The sequence below is a fragment of the Microcaecilia unicolor genome, chromosome 2 (assembly GCF_901765095.1).
Source record: "Microcaecilia unicolor chromosome 2, aMicUni1.1, whole genome shotgun sequence".
NCBI lineage: Eukaryota > Metazoa > Chordata > Amphibia > Gymnophiona > Siphonopidae > Microcaecilia > Microcaecilia unicolor.
The window spans coordinates 337142127-337162217 of NC_044032.1; the positions used below are offsets into that span (position 1 = coordinate 337142127).

At 48.6% G+C, this 20091-nt stretch overlaps 1 protein-coding gene across 2 annotated transcripts in view; it reads right to left on the reverse strand.

Moving 5' to 3' along the window:
• The window catches only part of LOC115463664 (zinc finger protein 678-like), a 109868-nt gene that overhangs the window by 64516 nt on the left and 25261 nt on the right, over positions 1–20091 (reverse strand). For both annotated transcript variants that reach the window (XM_030194371.1, XM_030194370.1), the window contains exon 3: positions 15212–15372. In XM_030194371.1, the coding sequence (XP_030050231.1) occupies positions 15212–15372 (161 nt within the window). The remainder of the gene's footprint in view (positions 1–15211; positions 15373–20091) is intronic.

A 20091-nucleotide genomic window follows, 5' to 3' on the forward strand; every position in this document is an offset into this window, starting at 1 on the left:
AGCACTCAACTTTTCACAGTGCCTCATGGCCAGCTAGCTCCACTGCCTCTTCAGTATTTGAAGCTTCCAAAGCAGTATGGCAAACCGCAATGGGAATAACATGAACTTTCCTCACAGTGAACGAAGGCCCCTTAACAAGGGCATAAACTCAAAAAAGGAGGGAATGAACTCATCCTCCTGGAGGGAATAAACTCGTCCTCCACTTTGTATAAACGGAGGGAATACTTGCATCCGCCTGGAGGGAATAAACTCATCCTCCCAAAACATGAACTGGAGGGAATGAACTCATCCTCCTATAACTGTAACAAGAATCCTGAAGACTGTTTTCCGACTCCCCAAGGAAGGAATATAACTTCAGGAAACAAGAACAGCACCTAAAATCAGAATCACTGCAATACAGACAATCATACAGGGAGGGCTCATGGCTTCATCTGCTATGACTAAAGGAAAGAAAATTATCATGGTAAGAACCTAATTTTCCCTTCCTTGTCATCAAGCAGATGAAGCCATTACATATGGGATGTAACAAAGCAATCCCTAAATAGGGTGGGAACAAGCCACACCACGCGCTAGCACCTGTGCTCCAAAACGTGCATCCCTCCTGGCAGCCACATCCAGCCTGTAATGTCGGGCGAAAGAGAGCTTAGAAGCCCATGTTGCAGCACTGCAAATCTCATGAAGAGATAGTGCTCCAGTTTCCGCCCAGGAAGAGGAAATCGCTCTCGTGGAATGTGCCTTAAAGGCTTCAGGCGGAGCCCGGCCAGACAGCAGATATGCTGAAAAGATAGCTTCTTTGAGCCAACGGGCAAAAGTGGCTTTAGACGCTGAAGACCCTCTGCGAGGACCTGCAAACAGCACAAAAAGATGATCAGAGGTCCTGAAAGAATTTGTAATTCGCAGATACTGCAACAGAGTCCTGCGCACATCCAAAAGGTGCAACTGCCCAAATGAATCTGGAAACTCCTCCTCAACAAAGGAGGGAAGAAAAACAGGCTGGTTTAGGTGAAATGCTGAAACCACCTTAGGCATGAAGGAAGGCACGGTCCGAACCGTGACCCCTGACTCTGAGAACTGCAGAAAAGGGTCTCTACAGGACAGCGCCTGGAGCTCTGACACCCGTCTCGCCGAGGTAATGGCCACTAAAAAGACGGTCTTCAGTGTCAAATCTTTCTCTGAAGCACGCCGAAGCGGTTCAAAGGGAGCCCCCTGAAGGGCCTTCAATACTAACCCCAGGTTCCAAGCTGGACAAGGTGCTTGCACGGGAGGACGGAGCCGAAGCACCCCTCTAAGAAACCGTGCCACATCTGGATGAGCAGCTAAGGACACGCCTTCAACCGTGCCACGCAGGGAGGTCAATGCTGCCACTTGCACCCGCAGGAAATTATAGGCCAAGCCTTTGTGTACACCATCCTGCAAAAAGTCCAGAATCGGTGAGACAGGAGCCCGCAACGGAGAAAGCGCTCTTGAAACACACCAGACTTCAAACTGGCGCCAAATCCTGGCATAAGCCATGGAAGTGGAGCGCTTACGGGCCTGCAGGAGAGTGGAAATTACCTTGAGTAGCCTTTATCTCTCAATTGCCCCCTCTCAATCGCCATGCCATAAGACCAAAGCGGCAGGCGTCCTCCATGGCCACCGGACCCTGTGACAACAGGTGCGGAACCAGAGGTAACGGAAAGGGAGCCTCCAACAACATCTGTCGGATGTCCACATAACAAGGCCTCCTGGGCCAATCTGGGGCAATGAGCACCACTTCTCCTGGATGTAGCCGAATCCGCAGGAGCACTTGCCCTATCAAGGGCCACGGAGGGAAGACATACAGCAAGCCCAGGGGCCAGGGTTGAGCCAAGGCATCCAACCCGGCAAAGCGAGGATCCCTCCGTCTGCTGAAGAAGCACGGGACTTTGGCATTGGAACTGGTCGCCATAAGATCCATCACTGGCTTGCCCCATTTGGCACATATCTGCAGGAATACATCGTCTGCTAGTTCCCACTCCGCTGGATCGATCTGATGCCTGCTTAGATAGTCGGCTTGCATGTTGCTCTGACCTGCAATGTGAGCTGCTGACAGGGACTGTAGATGCCCAGTGGCAAATTTGTTCGGCCTGCGCGGCTAGAGCTCTGCACTGAGTGCCGCCTTGTCGATTTATGTAGGCCACTGCTGTCGTGTTGTCCGTCATCACTCGGACAGCCAATCCTTCCAGGGTCACTTGAAAGGCCAGAAGAGCCAGAAACACCGCTTTCAACTCCAGGTGGTTGATAGACCACTCCGACTCGTCGGGCGTCCACAGACCCTGGGCATGCTTCCCCTGGCAATGTGCGCCCCAGCCCTTCAGGCTGGCATCTGTCACCACCAGGCACCAATCGGGGAGCGCCAGCGGCATTCCCCGCCGCAACATGCTGTCCGAGAGCCACCACTCCATACTGAGGCAGGCCACAGGGAGCCAAGAAAGTCTGCACTGATAATCCTGAGATACTGGAGACCATCGTTGAAGTAGAGAATACTGTAGAGGTCTCAGGTGCGCTCTCGCCCATGGCACCACTTCCAAGGTGGCCATCATTGATCCCAACAGCTGGACAATGTCCCAAGCTCGCAGGCAGGGCATCCTCAGGAGCAGACAGACCTGATTCTGAAGCTTGCACCGCCTTTGTTCGGGAAAAAACACATAGCCCGAGGCTGTCTCGAACCTGGCCCCCAAATATTCTAGAGATTGCGAGGGGGTCAGGTAACTTTTGGCCATATTGACGACCCAGCCCAGAGATTGAAGGACTGAAACCACTTTGGCTGTAGCTAGATGACTCTCTTTTTCTGAGTCTGCTCTGATGAGCCAGTCGTCTAGGTACGGGTGAACCCGGATACCCTCTCGCCTGAGAAAGGCAGCTACCACCACCATTACCTTGGAGAAGGTTCGGGGAGCTGTGGCGAGGCCAAAAGGCAAGGCCCGAAACTGGAAATGTTTTCCCAACACTGCAAACCGCAGAAACTTCTGGTGCAGGGGCCAAATTGGTATGTGCAAGTAAGCTTCTTTCAGGTCCAGAGACGTGAGAAACTCTCCTGGCTGTACCGCCGCAATGACGGAGCGCAGAGTTTCCATGTGAAAATGCCGCACTCTTAAGGACTTGTTTAGCTCTTTTAAGTCCAGGATCGGGCGAAAAGATCCACCTTTCGTGGCACCACAAAGTAAATGGAGTAGCGGCCTAGACCTTTTCGGCGGGAGGCACCGGGGTCACAGCCCCTATCTGGCACAGACTGTGCAAAGTCTCCTCTACCGCCGCCCGTTTAGCGGCAGAACCGCATCGGGACTCCAACACGTCTCTCACCGGGGCATCGAATTCTATTCGGAATCCGTCTCTGATCAGGTCCAAGACCCACTGATCTGCGGAGATTTTGGCCCACTCCTCGAAAAAGAGGGAAAGTCTTCCTCCGATGACAGGAAACGAGGAGAGGGCCGGCGCACCATCATTGAGAGGGTCGCCCCTGAACTCCAGGCCTTGAACCGGCAGCTGCGGAACGTTTGTCCGAGCGAAAGGAGTTTCTCTGCTGAAAGCGGGCACGCGAAGTGAACCCAGCAGCACGCCCCGAGCGGTACCTTCTAGCTTCACGGAAGCGAGGTCTGTAAGAGGAGCGGACCGCCTGACCCTTAGAGGAAGGCTTCGGCCTATCTTTGGGCAAGCGCTGAGGTTTGGAATCCCCCAGGTCTTTAACAATGTTTTCCAGCTCCTCCCCAAACAGGAGAAGGCCTTGACAGGGCAACTTCACCAACCTTTGCTTAGAGGCCATGTCCGCCGCCCAATGTCGTAGCCAAAGAGTGCAGCGAGCCACCACTGCTACAGCCATTTGTTTAGCCAAAGCTCTGACCATATCATAAAGGGCATCAGCCAAAAAGGACAAGGCCGACTCCATCCGCGGAGCCACTTCAGACAAGGTCTCCGCTCCATCACCGGGCTGTTCCACTGCCTGCTGTAACCAAGCCAGGCAGGCTCTAGCAGCATAACAACTGCATGCAGACGCCCGAACAGTGAGACCTGCCAAATCAAAGGATCGCTTCAGAGCTGAATCAAGCCTGCGGTCTTGAATATACTTCAGGGCAACACCTCCTTCAACAGGGAGGGTAGTTCTCTTTGTCACAGCCGTGACCAGGGCATCCACTTTAGGCATTGCAAAGCGAGCCAAATGTTCCTCACTCAGAGGGTATAATTGCCCCATAGCCCTGGCAACCTTCAAAGGTCCCTCGGGGTCAGCCCATTGAGCCGAAATAAGCTCTTGGATGGAGTCATGCAAAGGAAAGGCTCAAGCAGGCTTTCTGGTACTAGCCATCCGTGGATTAACAGAGGAGCACTCCCAGGATCTTCAATCGAGAGGGCTTGTAAGGCATCCGAAATAAGCGCTGGCAGCTCCTCGCGGTGGAAAATCCTCACCGCAGATGGATCATCAAGCTCCTGTGGCAATTCTGCACCCGACGCTGGCTCCTCAGCCCAAGAAGTTCTGCCAGACCCCTCAGAATCCTCATAGCCCGATCACGGGGGGGGGGGGGGGGGGGGGGGGGGGGGGGGAGGGGGGGGAAGGGGGGTGCGCCACACTCAGAAGGGGAATTAGCCCTTCTGCGTTTATCAGGAAGATAAGAAACAGGCAAAGCCAAACTCCAAAACACCAGGATCCACCGGGGGGGCAGGCAGAGGGTCCGAAGATCCCTGTGGAAGAGCTCTTTTAAGCATGTACGCCCTACGCAGCATTAAAACAAAATCAGGGGAGAAAACCGCTCCCTGACCGCCCGGATCCTGCCCAGGGCTATCAGCCTCACTCAGAGGACCTCCCCCCCCCCCCGGATTCAGGGCTCTCCGTCGCAACGGAGGCCGCGCCATGTGAAAAATCCAAAATGGCGTCCGCTGCCAGCTCAGAGCGCAAAAGATCGCCACTCGCCATGCTCGGGCCGGCTCTACCGTCTGTACAGCACGAATTACAGAGCCCTGCTGCTGATTTGCGCTTGCCACATTTAGAACAGCGCTTTACAGTCTCCGCAACCATCGCCGAAAACGGCGGTAAAATTCAAAAATGGCGGTTCGTGCCAAAAACGTCCCGATCGCGGGCCCACCCCGGAGGAGTCAGAAAACACTCTTACCTCACTAGACCGAGTATCACAGCTCCGGTCCTGCAGAAGAATCTCAAGAAAAAAACCTCTTTTCCAAGATCGCTGCGCTAAAGCGCGACGCGACTTTAATTAACTAATTATTATTATTATTTTTTTTTTTTTTAAACGCTGTGAGGAAAGCAGAGGCAAAAGAGGCAAATAAAAACACTCGAGGCTCAGATAAGTGGGAAAGGCAGGGAAAGGCAAACCAATGTGCCTGCATCCACTGAGTGGGAAAGGACAGGGAAAAGCAAGCTAATATGTCCACATCCACGGGGGCATGGGTAAGGCAGGGAAAGGGCTGACCTATGTGCCTTCAAAGTGAAGCTGCTTTAGCCTCTAACATCCCGGCTAACAACTGGCAAGCCAGGAGCCACCCCCAGGCAGATTTTTGATGGAGCTCGAAGAAGCTGCAGCCACCCTGCTTGGGAAGATAGAGAATACTGAAGAGGCAGTGGAGCTAGCTTGCCATGAGGCACTGTGAAAAGTTGAGTGCTCTCTATCTTCCCCTGCTGGTTGATGGACACAACCCATACGTAATGGCCTCATCTGCTTGATGACAAGGAAACTCCTTACGGGCCAACATCCCAATCGGCCTCTCTCTTCCTTCACCCGGCCCAGCACTATCTAACAACAACACCCAGGGGTTGCATAATATTCTGTAGTGCAGGATCTATGACATACACCCTACCACCTGCTCCCAAAACAATTGTACTTTATCACAACCCCAAAAAGCGTGATAAAACATATTGTCAAACAAATTGCACTTGGGGCAAATAGCAGAAGCCACGCCCCCAGCACAGGCCAACTGCACCTGAGAAAAATATGCTCGGTATATAACTCTGAAATAACATTCCCGATAACTCGCATTCCCTGTAATCCTCGGAATCCTTTGAATGGAGGCCCATACATCCCAAGTCCTAAGTGTTTGGCCCATATCCTGTTCCCAGCGATCCTGAACTACATCCAAAGACCTGACTTTTGCTAAGTCCCACAATGCCTTATGTAAACCAGATACAGACGTTGAGTGTCGCGCAATATTATCAAAAAATTCTTTAACTTTCGACCCCATATTTTGACATAATGAGGCTCTTTCCAGGGAACCCACATAATGTTTAAGTTGACAATAAGCAAAGGTATCCCCCCATCTAACCCCCTCCTGACCCTTCAACTCTACCAGCGGCTTCAATTGCCCTGCCATATTCAACACTTTACCCAAACCAGTAAGCCCCTGTTCCTCCCATTCAACAAACGTTTTGTTATCCATCCTGGGCAAAAACGCCGGGTTCCCCCGCAATGATAACAGTTCCATACAGCCAGGATCCCCTCCCAACCTTCTCACCAAAAATGACCAGGCGTCCCTTAATGGTTTCAACAACCAAGATTTGCGCATCCTGTCTGGTAACAGAGTTTGTTTCACTTGCAATATGGTGATCAGATTAAACGATGTGGAAAAACTCCCGTTCTAACTGCAGGGGGGTGAATTTATTTTTAGAGAACAACCAGTCCCGCACATGATGTAGCAAACATGCCCAACTATAAGTCTTGAGGTCCGGCAGGCCCAATCCCCCCTTCTCCCAGGGCCCCAAGAGGAACTTATATTGTAACTTAGGTTTCTTCCTTGCCCAACAAAACTTACTCACTAAACGATTAAATTTACTGAGCTCTCTATTCCTCAAACGCAGCGGCAAGGTCTGCAATAAGCCACCTGGGTAATATTACCATACGAATCAAACTAATATGGCCTATAAGAGGAAGCGGCAATGATTGCCACCTTTCTAGTTGCTCCTCCATACTCCGTAACATCCTTTGCATGTTAATCTCATAAAGCTCCGATGACTGCATCGTAAGCAACACTCCTAGATAAACGAATGCCCCCCTCGCCCACCTCAGAGGAAAGGCCTCATCCCAATGTACTTCTAAATCCCTGGTACTTGCTAAGGCTTCTGACTTGTCCAAATTTAATCGCAGTCCTGCAAACTCCCCATATTCCTGCAAATTCTCCAAGAGAGCCTTCAGGGATGCCCAAGGCTTTGTCAATATCACTAACAAATCATCCGCAAAGGCAGCCAACTTAAACTTTTTGTCACCAATCGAAACCCCCTGGATATCCCCGTTAGTATATATATCGCAGATAAGCAGATTGAGTGCGGATAAGCAGATTGAGTAATAAAATGAACAAAAAAGGCGACAATGGGCATCCTTGACAAGTACCCCTAGCTGTAGCAAATTCCCGTGAGAACTGATCATTCACCATCACTCGCACCCTAGGGTCTGCATGAAGAGCCTTAGTCGCCTCCATAAACCATCCTCCCATACCACATGCCTCCATCGTACTAAACAGGAAATCCCAAGACACCCTATCGAATGCCTTCTCGGCATCGAAACTAATTAACAAAGATGGCCTCTTATCAGCAGCCACCATGTCCAACGCGGCAAGGATTTTCCTGATATTCATACTCACCGAGTGCCCTTTCACAAATCCAGCCTGCACCTCATGTATCAACGAAGGCAGTACTCTGCCCAAAGATTTGCCAAAATTTTAGCAAACTTCTTTACCGCATGATTAAGAAGCGAGATCGGTCTGTAAGACGCTGGCAGCATAGGGTCCTGACCTGGTTTAGCCAGGACTATGATCTGAGCCAAGTTTAAATGCCTAGACAACTTAACGTCCTTCACCCATCTATTAAACACTGCAGCCAAAGAAGGGACTATGTCTTCTCCAAGAATCTTGTAAAATTCTGCCCGAAGGCAGTCCCAGCACTTTTCCCAAGACACTACCCTGAATCGCTCCATAAACTTCATCATAACTTATCGGCGCATTCAAACACTCTCGCTGATCCTCCGAAATACAAGGCAAATCTCTCCCCTCTATATATAGTCGTCCCGGCATCTCCCCTCCCTGCGGAGGCGTATACAGATCCCTATAGTACTCCCCAAACACTTCGCAAACATCCCTGCTAGTTGTTACCGCTCTACCCGCCTTATTCCTGATGTGTGTAATAACTTTTGACGATTGTTTCTTAGCAATCAACCTGGCTAGCAGCTTCCCAGTCTTATTACCATATCTGTGCAACTGATACTTGTAATACGCCTGAGATTTCACCGTCAGCTCATGGATCAAAGTGTTTAAGGCCACCTGCAATGCAATCAGATCTTGCCGCCTAGCCACTGTAGGCCTATCATAATGGCGTCTCCCCTCCCTGATTTCACGCTCCAATCTCAAAATCTCCCTATCTTTTGACTTCTTAAGATAACTCGCAAAACTAATAATTTCCCCCCTCATGAGTGCCTTTGCCGCCTCCCAGTACAAAACCGCATCCTCTTCGCTATCCTGATTAAACCGTTTGTACTCCCACCAGCATTCCTGCAGTTTGTCCCTAAACCTTCTATTGGTATACAGATAAGCCGGAAACCTCCAGGTTCGTTCACTCTGCCTCACACCCTGAGGAACCCAATCAACCCAGACCGCTGCATGGTCGGATATAACACAAGGCCCTATTTGGCCATCTACTACTGAAGAAAACAGAGAATCCAAGACTAACACATAGTCAATTCTGGATTGAGTACCATGTTCCCTTGATAAGTGGGTATAATCCCGTTCCTGCGGGCGCAATACCCGAAACACATCTAGGAGATCTAACATGTCACATAAATTAGGCAGGCCTCTAGTGTACCAATTTCTCGGTGCCCCTGTGGAGGTGGACCTATCAAGCTCTGGGTCCCATGCTATGTTAAAATCCCCCCCCCCCCCCCACCAAGATTACTGGACAAGGTGACACCCCCGTAAGTTGATCCAACAGCTTCTTATAAAATTGACTGCACCATTGATTGGGGGCATAAACACTACCCACATACACTAACTGCCCAGCCACCTGTACTTGGCAAAAAACATACCTCCTCCCTGGGTCCCTTACTACCTTCTGGATATTTCTTAAGTAGAGGAGTGTGGTAGCCGTGTTAGTCCACTCTTAAGGTTATCAACAGAAATCAAACAAAATAAAACATGGAAAAGAAAATAAGATGATACCTTTTTTATTGGACATAACTTAATACATTTCTTGATTAGCTTTCGAAGGTTGCCCTTCTTCCTCAGATCGGAAATAAGCAAATGTGCTAGCTGACAGTGTATATAAGTGAAAACATTCAAGCATTACTATGACAGTCTGACAGGGTGGGAGGAGGGGGGTGGGTAGGAAGTATGCATGGGGACATCAAAGCATATCATTGATATTCTAACAGGATGGGTGTGGATAGGTGAGGGGAGGGTGATCAACAGAGACATACAGCTTTATGGTTTATAATGGGCTAGGAACCCCAGATCCTTGTTAAGTCCTTTCTGTTGGGTGTTAAAATATTCAATCATTCTGACTTCAAAGGTCTTACGTTCTTGTATGGTTTTAAAGTTACCTTTCAGGATTCTCACTGTGAAGTCACTGGTACAGTGTCCTGGTCCTGTAAAATGTTGACCAACAGGCGTGGGAACCCTGCTGGCACCAGTATTGTTCATATGATGTCTATGTAAATTGAATCTTGTCTTAAGCATCTGGCCTGTTTCTCCAATATAGCATCCTTCGTTACATTTTTTACACTGAATGATATATACCACATTGGAAGATGAGCAAGTGAAAGATCCCTTTATGTTGAATATCTTTCCTTTGTGGATGACTTTGGGGTCCTGTGAAATATTTTGGCATAGTTTGCAACTGGATAAATTACAGGGAAGTGTGCCCTTCTGTTCCTTTTCAGTCTGTGATGGAAGTTTACTTCTGATTAGCTTGTGATTTTAATTGGGTGGCTGTCGGAAGGCCAGTACTGGTGGGGATGGGAATATCTCTTTCAGTAATTCATCCTCCTGGAGTATAGGTTGTAGATCTCTTATGATTTTCCTCAGTTTTTCCAGTTCTGGATTATATGTCACTACAAGCGGGCTTCTGTCTGTGGATTTTTTCTTTTTGTACTGTAGCAGATTCTCCCTGGGTGTTTTGAGGGAGGAGACAATATTCTTGGAGATTATTTTGGGGTTGTAGCCTGTTTGAAGGATTCAGTCAGGCTTTTATTTCTTGTAACTCCTCTCCGAAACAAAATAGCCACTCCTCCCTTTTTCCCCTCTGCCGGAGAACCCACACAATCCGTCACCCACCACTTAGCCAGCTTCTCATGTTCCTTTTCCAACATGTGGGTTTATTGTAGCAGTGCAATATCAGCTTTAATCCTCTGAAGGTGTTGCAAAATCTTTGAATGTTTTACCGGGGAGGAAATTCCTCCCACGTTCCAAGTGACTATTTTTACCATGACATTGATTGCAAGAATAGAGTTAACAACTGTACCATCCCATATGTATAGGAGGGTTGGCCCAGCCTCCAACCCCCCCCCCCCCCCCATAGCTAACCTCCCATACGAGACCATACCTATCTGCTTATATCGTTTCCTCCCAGCCCAACTCCCAACTTTTGCTTTACGCTCCCCCTCCCCCATATAAGCCTCCAGTAGGTGCCCACCCTCCTTCCCCCCCCATCTACATTAATCCCCATGGATCTGGTCACTTCTCGACGCCTCCCTCTAGACTCCCCCTTGTACCAGAACGGTGCCTATCCCCCATCCCCCACTATCCCCATTAATCCATTTGCGCACGCTCCCTCCTCACGTCTCATAAACCTTGCCCCCTCCCCACTCCCCCTCCCCCTATCTCACCATTCGCACCTATATAACAACCCCAAAGAAAATATAAAAATTCCACTCCCCAACAACTCTCATTAACACCTCCTCCCCAATCAGTCCTCAACCAGTCAGGGCTGCCTGGTATTAACAAATCACCCCGAAATAACTCAGCAAATGTCCATGCTCTACCAGGTGTCTCTTCGCAGCTGTCCATTTTCTCTCCACGCCAGCTGACACTCCATATCGGCCCCAGCTCGCCATAGTTGCCAACCACTGCTCACCAATATCCAATAAAACCAGAGCCACTCAATGTGGAAAATTATATTTGTAATCCACTGAGGTTTGCAGACACACGTGCTGCTTCTACTGTCCCAGTTTACACTCCCCACTCCAATTTCTGAGCCCCCGAAACTCCACAGCAGTACATAAAAAAAAAAATTCACACACCGTCTCTGCTGCCAAACTAGCTCCTCTGCAATCTACTGTTTCCAGTCACGGGCTCCGTCCCTCTTGCTCCAATGCGGTCACTTCTGCAAAAACATTTGAGCCTCCGCCACCGATGCCAAAAAAGAGACCCGGCCTTGATGTTGCACCCGCAGTTTAGCCGGGTACATCAGGGCAAACTTGATCTTCAGGTTATAAAGCTGAGAGCACACGGGGGAAAATGTCTTCCTCTGAGCTGCAACTACAGCGGAGTAGTCTTGAAAACACAGTACGTTTTTCCCCTCGTATTGCAACATGTTCCCTCCTCTGGTCGCCTGCCGGATTGACGTTTTATGCACAAAATTAAAAATCTTACAAATTACTACTCACGGTCTGCCACCCTCCCTTGGCTTCTGACCCAGCCTATGGGCCTTTTCCACCAGTAAGGGACCACAGTGAAAAGGCCCTTCAACCTGGCATGACAGCCAGTCCGCCAAAAATTTCCTCAGGTCTTTTTCTTCCACCGACTCTGGGATCCCCACAAAGCACAGGTTATTCCTGCGCGAACGGTTTTCCAAGTGTTCGAGTTTTTCCGTGTACTCTGCCATGGCTTTTTGCAGCAAAGCTTGCAGTTCCTCTGTCTTAGTCGTCCTGTCTTCCAGATCACTAGTGCACTGGCGATAGGTTCCCATATCGGCAACCAAACGGTCCAGGTTACTCTGCAGCTGCTCCAGCTTGGTATCGATAGGGTTCAGACGTGTGTCTAGAATATGTTCCAAAGCACCGACCACCTCCGTGGTGATCTCCACCACCTACGCGGAGCTAACCAAAAAAAACCCTGGGCTCGCCAGCGCCGCCATTTTGTCCGTGGCCGCTTTCACTTTATCTTTCTCTTTTTGGAGGCTTTTTGCTGCCATTCAGACACCACACCTGCACCAAATTGGCCCCCCGATGTCCGGACATCTTCGGATCTCGCCTGCCTGACTCTGATGCGCGAAGAACGCGGATTTTAGCAGGGTTTTGTATAGAGGTGGCAAAAGCAGAGAAACTTAGCCGCTGCTCCTGATCATGGTGTCACGTGACCGTCATTAATGTTTTTAAGGGAAGTTCCAGCGTCCCCCCTTCCTCCCTCTCAATTCCAGGGTCCCTCCTCCCTTCTTCCCAGTTCTAGGGTCCCCCCTCTCTCCCTCCCACCCAGTTCCAGGGTCCCCCCTCCCTTCTTCCCAATTCCAGGGTCGCCCCTCCCTCCCAGTTCCAGAGTCGTCGTCCCTCCCGCCCTCCATTCCAGTTCCAGGCCCCCTCCCTCTGAATTTTAAGTCATCCTGACTTACCTCGTCGGGGTTACTGCGGCCGGCAGCAGAGGTAAAAAGCGTGGAGGCTCGGCACTTACTTCAGTTTTCCCTTCTCTGTCTCTCAGCTCTGGTCCCGCCCTCATTTCCTGTTTCCACAAGGGCGGGACCAGAGCTGAGAGACAGAGAAAGGAAACCTGAAGTAAGTGCCGAGCCTGCACGCTTTTTACCGATCGAGGTAAGTCAGGATGACTTTTAAAATTCGGAGGGAGGGGGCCTGGATCTGGAAGGGAGGGAGGGACGACGACCCTGGAACTGGGAGGGAGGGAGGGGGGACGCTGAAACTGGGAGGGAGTGGGGACGGACGATGACCCTGGAACTCGGAGGGAGAGAACGAACTTCCGGTGGGTGAATATTATATGCAGCCTTCCCTTCCCTCTGAGGGCCGGGCACTGAGAGCGAGTGCGAGTGCCTGTGGTTGGTCCCTTCTCCTTCTGACGTCGCATTTCTTTCCCTGGCAACTATACAGAGTTCCCTCGAGGGCGGGGCGATTACGAACCCAACGAACACTACACGGCTTCACTGCCACGCTGCCACGGAGTCAGCTTCAGAACGTTGGAGGTGCAAATTATTATATTAGATTTATTTGTAGTTCCAAATAATCTTAAGGCCCCTTAAATTAGTTTAGGCATCCCTTAGCAAATCTGAGTAACTAAGCAATTAACAAACTGTAAGATCCAGACAAGCAGTCCAGCAGCAAGATGGGTGCTATCCAGTCTTTTGTATTAAGTGTCGCATGTATGATTATTGCCCAGTTGGTGAGATATCAGAAGTGTGTTTTCACCTCAAAGAGCAACTGGGTCTCACAAAACAACTCTCATTTGTTGAGGGTAGAGTTGCAGATTTGGATGCACCGACGCAGAGAGGTATATAAAAGAGATCTACAGGGAAATCGTACAGAAGTCCCATCTCCAGTCTGGAAGCCTCTGTGCTGCCTTGGAGGAGAGAGGTCACCTAACAGGAAAGCATCACAGGTAAGACAGGAAGTACTTCTATAGCCAGGACTGACCCGCCAAAGGATGCAATATCCTATCGCACTGAGGATGTGTCTCCAGAGCCTCCTGCCTGGGAGGGAAGAGTTAGGATGCCCATTTTAATTATAGGATCGATCATTAGGCATGTAGATAGCTGGATGGCTTGTGGGCATGAGGATTGCTTGGTCACTTGCCTTCCAGATGCAAAGATGGCAAACCAGAGAACGTAGCGAAGGTGGTTGGCTTGGCAGAGTTTAAAAAGGGGTTGGACGGTTTCCTAAAGGACAAGTCCATAGACCGCTACTAAATGGACTTGGGAAAAATCCATAATTTCGGGAATAACATGTATAAAATGTTTGTACGTTTGGGTAGCTTGCCAGGTGCCCTTGACCTGGATTGGCCGCTGTTGGGGACAGGATGCTGGACTCAATGGACCTTTGGTCTTTTCCCAGTATGACATTACTTATGTACTTCATCTAGTTAAGGTTTTAGACAGTGCTGGGAGGATCCAGTTATCTTGGCACATGTAAGTACCTAAGAAATGAAAGAGTAGGAGGGAGGTCTGATAGCTAAATTTAGGCTCTTAAGACAGAAAGCTGAAATCCAGAAGTTCCAGGGTAACATTTTCAGAAATGCTCCCTGTTCTACACGCAGGACCAAAGAGATAGCCAGAGCTCCATAGTTTCAAAGTGTGGATAAGACAGTGGTACAGGGAAGAAAGATTTAGATTTTTTAGGAACTGGACAACATTCTGAGAAAGGGGAAGCATATTCTGAAAATGTGTGCTCCAGTTTAACCAGGACAAAACCAGTCTGCCACCACTAATGTTTGAAAAGGAGATACAGCAGCTTTTAAACTGTAACCTGGGGAAAAGTTGACAGTTCCTCAGGAGCACATAGATTGGAGTAAGTTATCTTTGAAGTGTACAATCCAAACAGGAAAGTAAGAGCATCCCAATAGGGTAGTTGCAACACAGGCAGAAGCAGGCCAAATGCCTTTAAGGGAAGAACAAACAGAGAGTAATTACTGCTAATTATTCCTGTCAACTATGAAACAGGTTGTAAATACAAACAAAAAACACACTCTGAAATGTCTGTATACAAACCCTCAAAGCTTGAACAATAGGATTGGAGTGTTAGATTATATTACACTAAATTCAGAGGTATATATAATAGGCATCTCAGAGATCTGTGAAAGGAGGATAACTAATAAGAAGTGTAATAAGGTAAAAATTATATCATAATGGTAGAGTGGATAAACTTGGAGGGTGGTAGCGCTATAGGCTAAAAAGGGAATTGAGACAAACAGAATAAAAATTCAGCAGGAAACAGTTGCAATATGTAATCATTATGGATAGCTAGAGGTCAGAAATAGTGAGAGATACAAGGAAGAATTTCAAAACTGACAATGGAGGAGAGACAGTAGATTTTGAAAGAAGATGAAGGGAAGAGACAGAAAGACAAGGGATAACGGTGGGGAAGAATAAGAGAAAGAGAAGGAATGAAAGGCAGAAAAGGCAGAACTGACAATGAAAGGAGAAAAGTAAAAATAAGAAAAATAGAACACATTATCGTCACAACAAAGGTTAGAATTCAGGGGCCGTGACTGTAACTCCTCATTCTCACTATCCCTGGTCCAGAGTAGGCATCTTTCTTATAGGAAAAGTTTGTATTACCTCATTACTAGTTTTAATCCAAGCTTCATCACATGTTTCATGCAGTTCCTCACATGTACTAGTGATGGTCAGATTTCCTCTTTCCTTGGATCTCTGAGCCTCAGTCCCAAATCCCTTTTGTTCAAATTGAATTAAAATATCAGGCTTGACTTTGTAGGAGCCTATCATAGGAGAAAGACAGAACAATATGTTTTTTTAAAAAGTTATCACAGGGTCTATGTCCATTTTTGATTCCTTTATATTCGTTTCGATTCCAATATTGCATAAATTCAAATTCTTCTCTTAGCTTTTAAGGCCTAGAGAGAAGGGACTCCATCCTATCTGGCCTCACTGGTGGTTCCATATTTTTCTCACAAGTTTTAAGATCACTTAAGGACACTTTTACCAAACAGCGGTAAAAAGTGGCCGTAACGCGCCCTTACACAGGTCTTTCCCGTGCACTAGGGCCATTTTTACTGCTAGGGTAAAATGATTGAATTTCTTATTTTTGTATTAATTTTGCCATTAGTGGGAGGCCATTAAAACAAATTAGCGTGCAAGCCCTTACTGCCACTCACTATGTAGGTGGTAAGGGCTCATGCGCTAAGCATGTGCTAATCGGTTAGCGTGTGGCAATGTAGTTGTACTAACCACACCCACTCTGTGTCCCCAAACTCACCCCTTTGCCAAAAAAATAAATTTTATGGGTAGCACGTGCACATCCCAAAATTACCGCAGGACACCTCAGTGTCCCTGTTACACCATTTTATGTTGCAGTAAGCACACGTTAGTGCTTACCGCAACTTTGTAAAAGGGTCCCTTAATGATCATCATTTAACTCTCCCTCCCCCATCTGTGGCACAGCTTGATGTTTTTTTCCTTAGCTCTCTCCTTCTGGAAAGAAGAAAACAGGTGAGAATACCTCAATAAGCCTAGAGAAGCTGGAAAAGCTGTCAGGAAAGCAAAGAGGCAAATGGAAGAAGAGCTAATATGGTAAAATTGGGGGAAAAGACGTTTTTCAGATAAGTAAGTAACAGGAGGAAATAGCATTGTGAGGCTCAAAGCATAAGGGGAGGAATACGTGGAAGCTGATAAGGATAAAGTTGAACTGCTTAACAATTATTTCCTGTTCTGTGTTCACGGAAGAAAGGCCGGGAGTAGAACCACAGAAAACAAATGCAAAAGGGGATGGATGTATGATAGACCAAGGCCCATTCTCGGAGGACTGTGTTCGTGAGGAGCTAGCTAAACTAAAAGTAGACAAAGCGATGGGGCCTGATAGAATACATCCGAGGGTGCGCAAGGAACTCGGAGAAGTTCTGGCAGCTCCGCTGACTGACCTCTTCAATGCTTCCTTAGAGTCTGGTGTGGTCCCGGAGGACTGGAGAAGGGCGGATGTGGTCCCCCTGCACAAGAATGGAAATAAGGAGGAGGTTGGGAATTACAGACCTGCCAGTCTAACCTCGGTGGTGAATAAACTAATGGAAACACTTATAAAGTGGAGAATTGTGAGGTTTCTTGAACTGAATGGAACGCAGGACCCAAGGCAGCATAGCTTCACTAGGGCAGGTCGTGTCAGACGAATCTGATTGATTTTTTCGACTGAGTGACCAAACAGTTGGACGTGGGAGAGGCTCTGGATGTGGTGTATTTGGATTGCAGCAAGGTTTTTGACATGGTTCCGCACAGGCGACTCATAAATAAAGTTCCCTCAGTATGGGAGTAACTGACTGGGTTAAAAATTGGTTGAACGGAAGGAGATAGAGGGCAGTGGTAAATGGAGCTTGCTCTGAAGATAAGGATGTTATCAGTGGAGTACCGCAGGGATCAGTCCTAGGACTGGCTCTTTTTAACATCTTTGTGAGTGATACTGCGGAAGGGCTGTCTGGTAAGGTCTGTCTCTTTGCAGATGATACCAAACTCTGCCACAGGGTGGACACCCCAAAGTGTGTGGATGACATGAGGAAGGACATAGTGAAGATTGAGGAATGGTCCAATATTTGGCAACTAAGATTTAATACTAAAAAATGCAGGGTCATGCACTTGAGTCACAAGAATCCGAGGGAACGGTACAATATACTACTACTACTACTTAACATTTCTAGAGCGCTACTAGGGTTACGCAGCGCTGTACAATTTAACAAAGAGAGACAGTCCCTGCTCAAAGAGCTTACAATCTAATAGACAAATATAGGGGTTGAAGTGCTTCTGTGTATAAAGGAAGAAAGGGACTTGGGGGTGATTGTGTCTGATGACCTTAAAGTGACCAAATGGGTACAAAAAGCGACGGTCAAAGCCAGAAGGATGCATGGGTGCATAAGGAGAGGGATGACCAGCAGGAAGAAAGAGGTGATGGTGTCCTTATATAAGTCTCTGGTGAGGCCCCATTTAGAGTACTGTGTGCAATTCTGGAGACCGCATGGAAAGATATAAACAGGATGAAGTTGGTCCACAGGGCGGCTACAAAATTGGTAAGCGGTCTTGGACATAAAACATATAAGAACAGGCTTATGAACGTCAACATGTATACGTTGGAAGACAGGAGGGAAAAAGGAGATAGAAACATTTAAATATCTCAGGGGCATTAATGTATAGGAAGAGAGCCTTTTTCAAATGAAGGAAAACTCTGGAATGAGGGGGCATACAATGAAGTTAAGAGGAAACATGCCTAGGAGGAATCTAAGAAAGTCTTCACTTATGGAAAGGGTGGTGGAAGCGTGGAATGTCCTCCCGGTAGAGACGAGGACTGTGTCAGAGTTTAAGAAAGCATGGGACGAGGATCATGTGACGCCATGGCGGAGAGCAGACGCAACTGAAGAGCTCGATCCTCCCTCCCAGAAATAACAAGCCGATAGCGGACTTAAAACACATAACAAAACATACCGGAACACAGGCGAGACCTTTACAAGCGGCAATCGGATGGTGGGAGCAGGGAATGGCAGCGAAATCTGCCCAGAAGGACAAGCTGCGGCAAAAACAAGCAGAACCCAAAATGGCGTCCTCACCCGGCGTACCAAGCAACACTGTTCCTTCAACGTGGGTGGCGGAGATAACTGCGGAGATGTCCGCAGTTATGGAGGAGCTTTTAGAAAGACGTTTCACACCCATCGACGCGACTTTGGAGAAGCTGCATACACGTATGGATGAACTGATGAGAGAATGTGTGGCCTGCCAGACCTGAACGGGGGTGGTGGAAGACAAGCTGCGGGAAGTAGAAGCTGAGCAAAAAACAGCAAAAAAAACAAATTGAGGCCCTAGAGCAAAAGCTGGAAGAGCTGGAAAATCGATCCAGATGTAATAATTTGCGTCTGGTGGGGCTTCCGGAGGCCATGGGAGGCAAAGACTTAATTGAAGAATTAGAACGCTGGCTCACGGGGGGTCATGTGATGCTTGCGAGCTGAGTGGACGTCTCCGGCTCGGGCTCCGCTCCCACTGCTGTAAAAAACCCTGTTTTTGCGCATTAAAACCCCCCGAGCACGCCGCAGGAACAGCTGAGGGCTACCCGCTCCTTACCGGCAACAATCGGAGAGCTGAATAAGCGCTGGCGGCGAGAGGGAGCTGTGTTATGCCCGTGAAGACACAGCGGCAGAGTAAGCAACGCGTAGCCATGGCAAGTCCCAAGATGGCGGACAAAACAGAGCCCGCGGGGATCCTGACCCTGCCGACCACGGCGATCCAAGAAATCACACAACAAATCACTGCGAGCTTAGATGAAAGACTAACTAAAATACAGACTTCAGTGGATTCCACTAAAGATGCGATGGAACGCCAAAATGCCAGACTGCAGCAGGCGGAGGATCAAATTTCCCGCGAAGAGGATAGATCGGAGGAGATGCAGGTCCGAGTGGAAACGTTGGAAGTGCGCCAGGCCCAGCTTTCCCAGCAGATTGATGATTTGGAAAATCGTAGCAGGCGCAATAACGTCAGAATTATCGGCCTGCCAGAAGTGGTTAAGGATGCTGAATTGCGGAATTTAGTTGAACAATGGCTGCCTGGCCAGCTGGGACTCCAGTCGGCAGACACAAGGATGCTGGTCGAGAGGGTCCATACAGTGGGGTCCCAGCGCGAGAAAGACACGCGCTCGAGACCAGTAATTGCGCGCATCCTTAACTATGCTGATAAGGAAAAGCTTTTCCAGGCTTATCGCAGCAAGAAAACATTGGAGTATGATGGCCACAAGCTTTTGTTGTTTCAAGATTTCTCTGCACGGGTCACAGAGCAGCGAAAGAAGATGGGCCCTCACTGCAAGAGACTGTTTGATAAGGGGGTGCGTTTCGCCCTCCTATTCCCGGCGAAGGTGAGGATCCTCCACGACAACAAAACACTATTCTTTACGGACCCTAAAGAGCTGGAGGCCTTTGTCAAACGCCTGCCGTGAGGAGTTCTTCAGGGAGCGTGCTTTGAAGGACAGGACTGAACTGAGAAACTGGGCTTCTTGGTGTTTGTGGCAGATGGCACGTAAGCACTGGGGGCCCTGTGGATAAAGGAACCATAATAGCAGCCCAGGGATGATGTGGCCTCTGCGGTTTTGTGGGCGCTTCAAGCTGCCGCTTGCACATATTAACGGGTGCCTTAAACCTGTGGGTGTTAAGGGGGAGCACAGTTACTCTAAGTTGTTTTTCTTAAGGTTTTCTTTAACTGGAGCCAAGCGTTGGAGGGGGGGAGGCCGGGGCTGGAACGGGGCGCCGGCACCTGGACTATGAGGATGGTCTTGCTATGTTATACAAAGTATGGCTCCAGTCGATGCATTGATAGTTGAAAATTATATTGGTTGCATTGTCATATAGTTTACTACGAGACTGTGTATAGGTTTCATGAGGGGATATTGGGGGTTTTCCCTTTCTTCTTATTTCCATTTGTAGTTAGATGCATGGATGGTAGGGGGGCGGAGCCACGGGCGG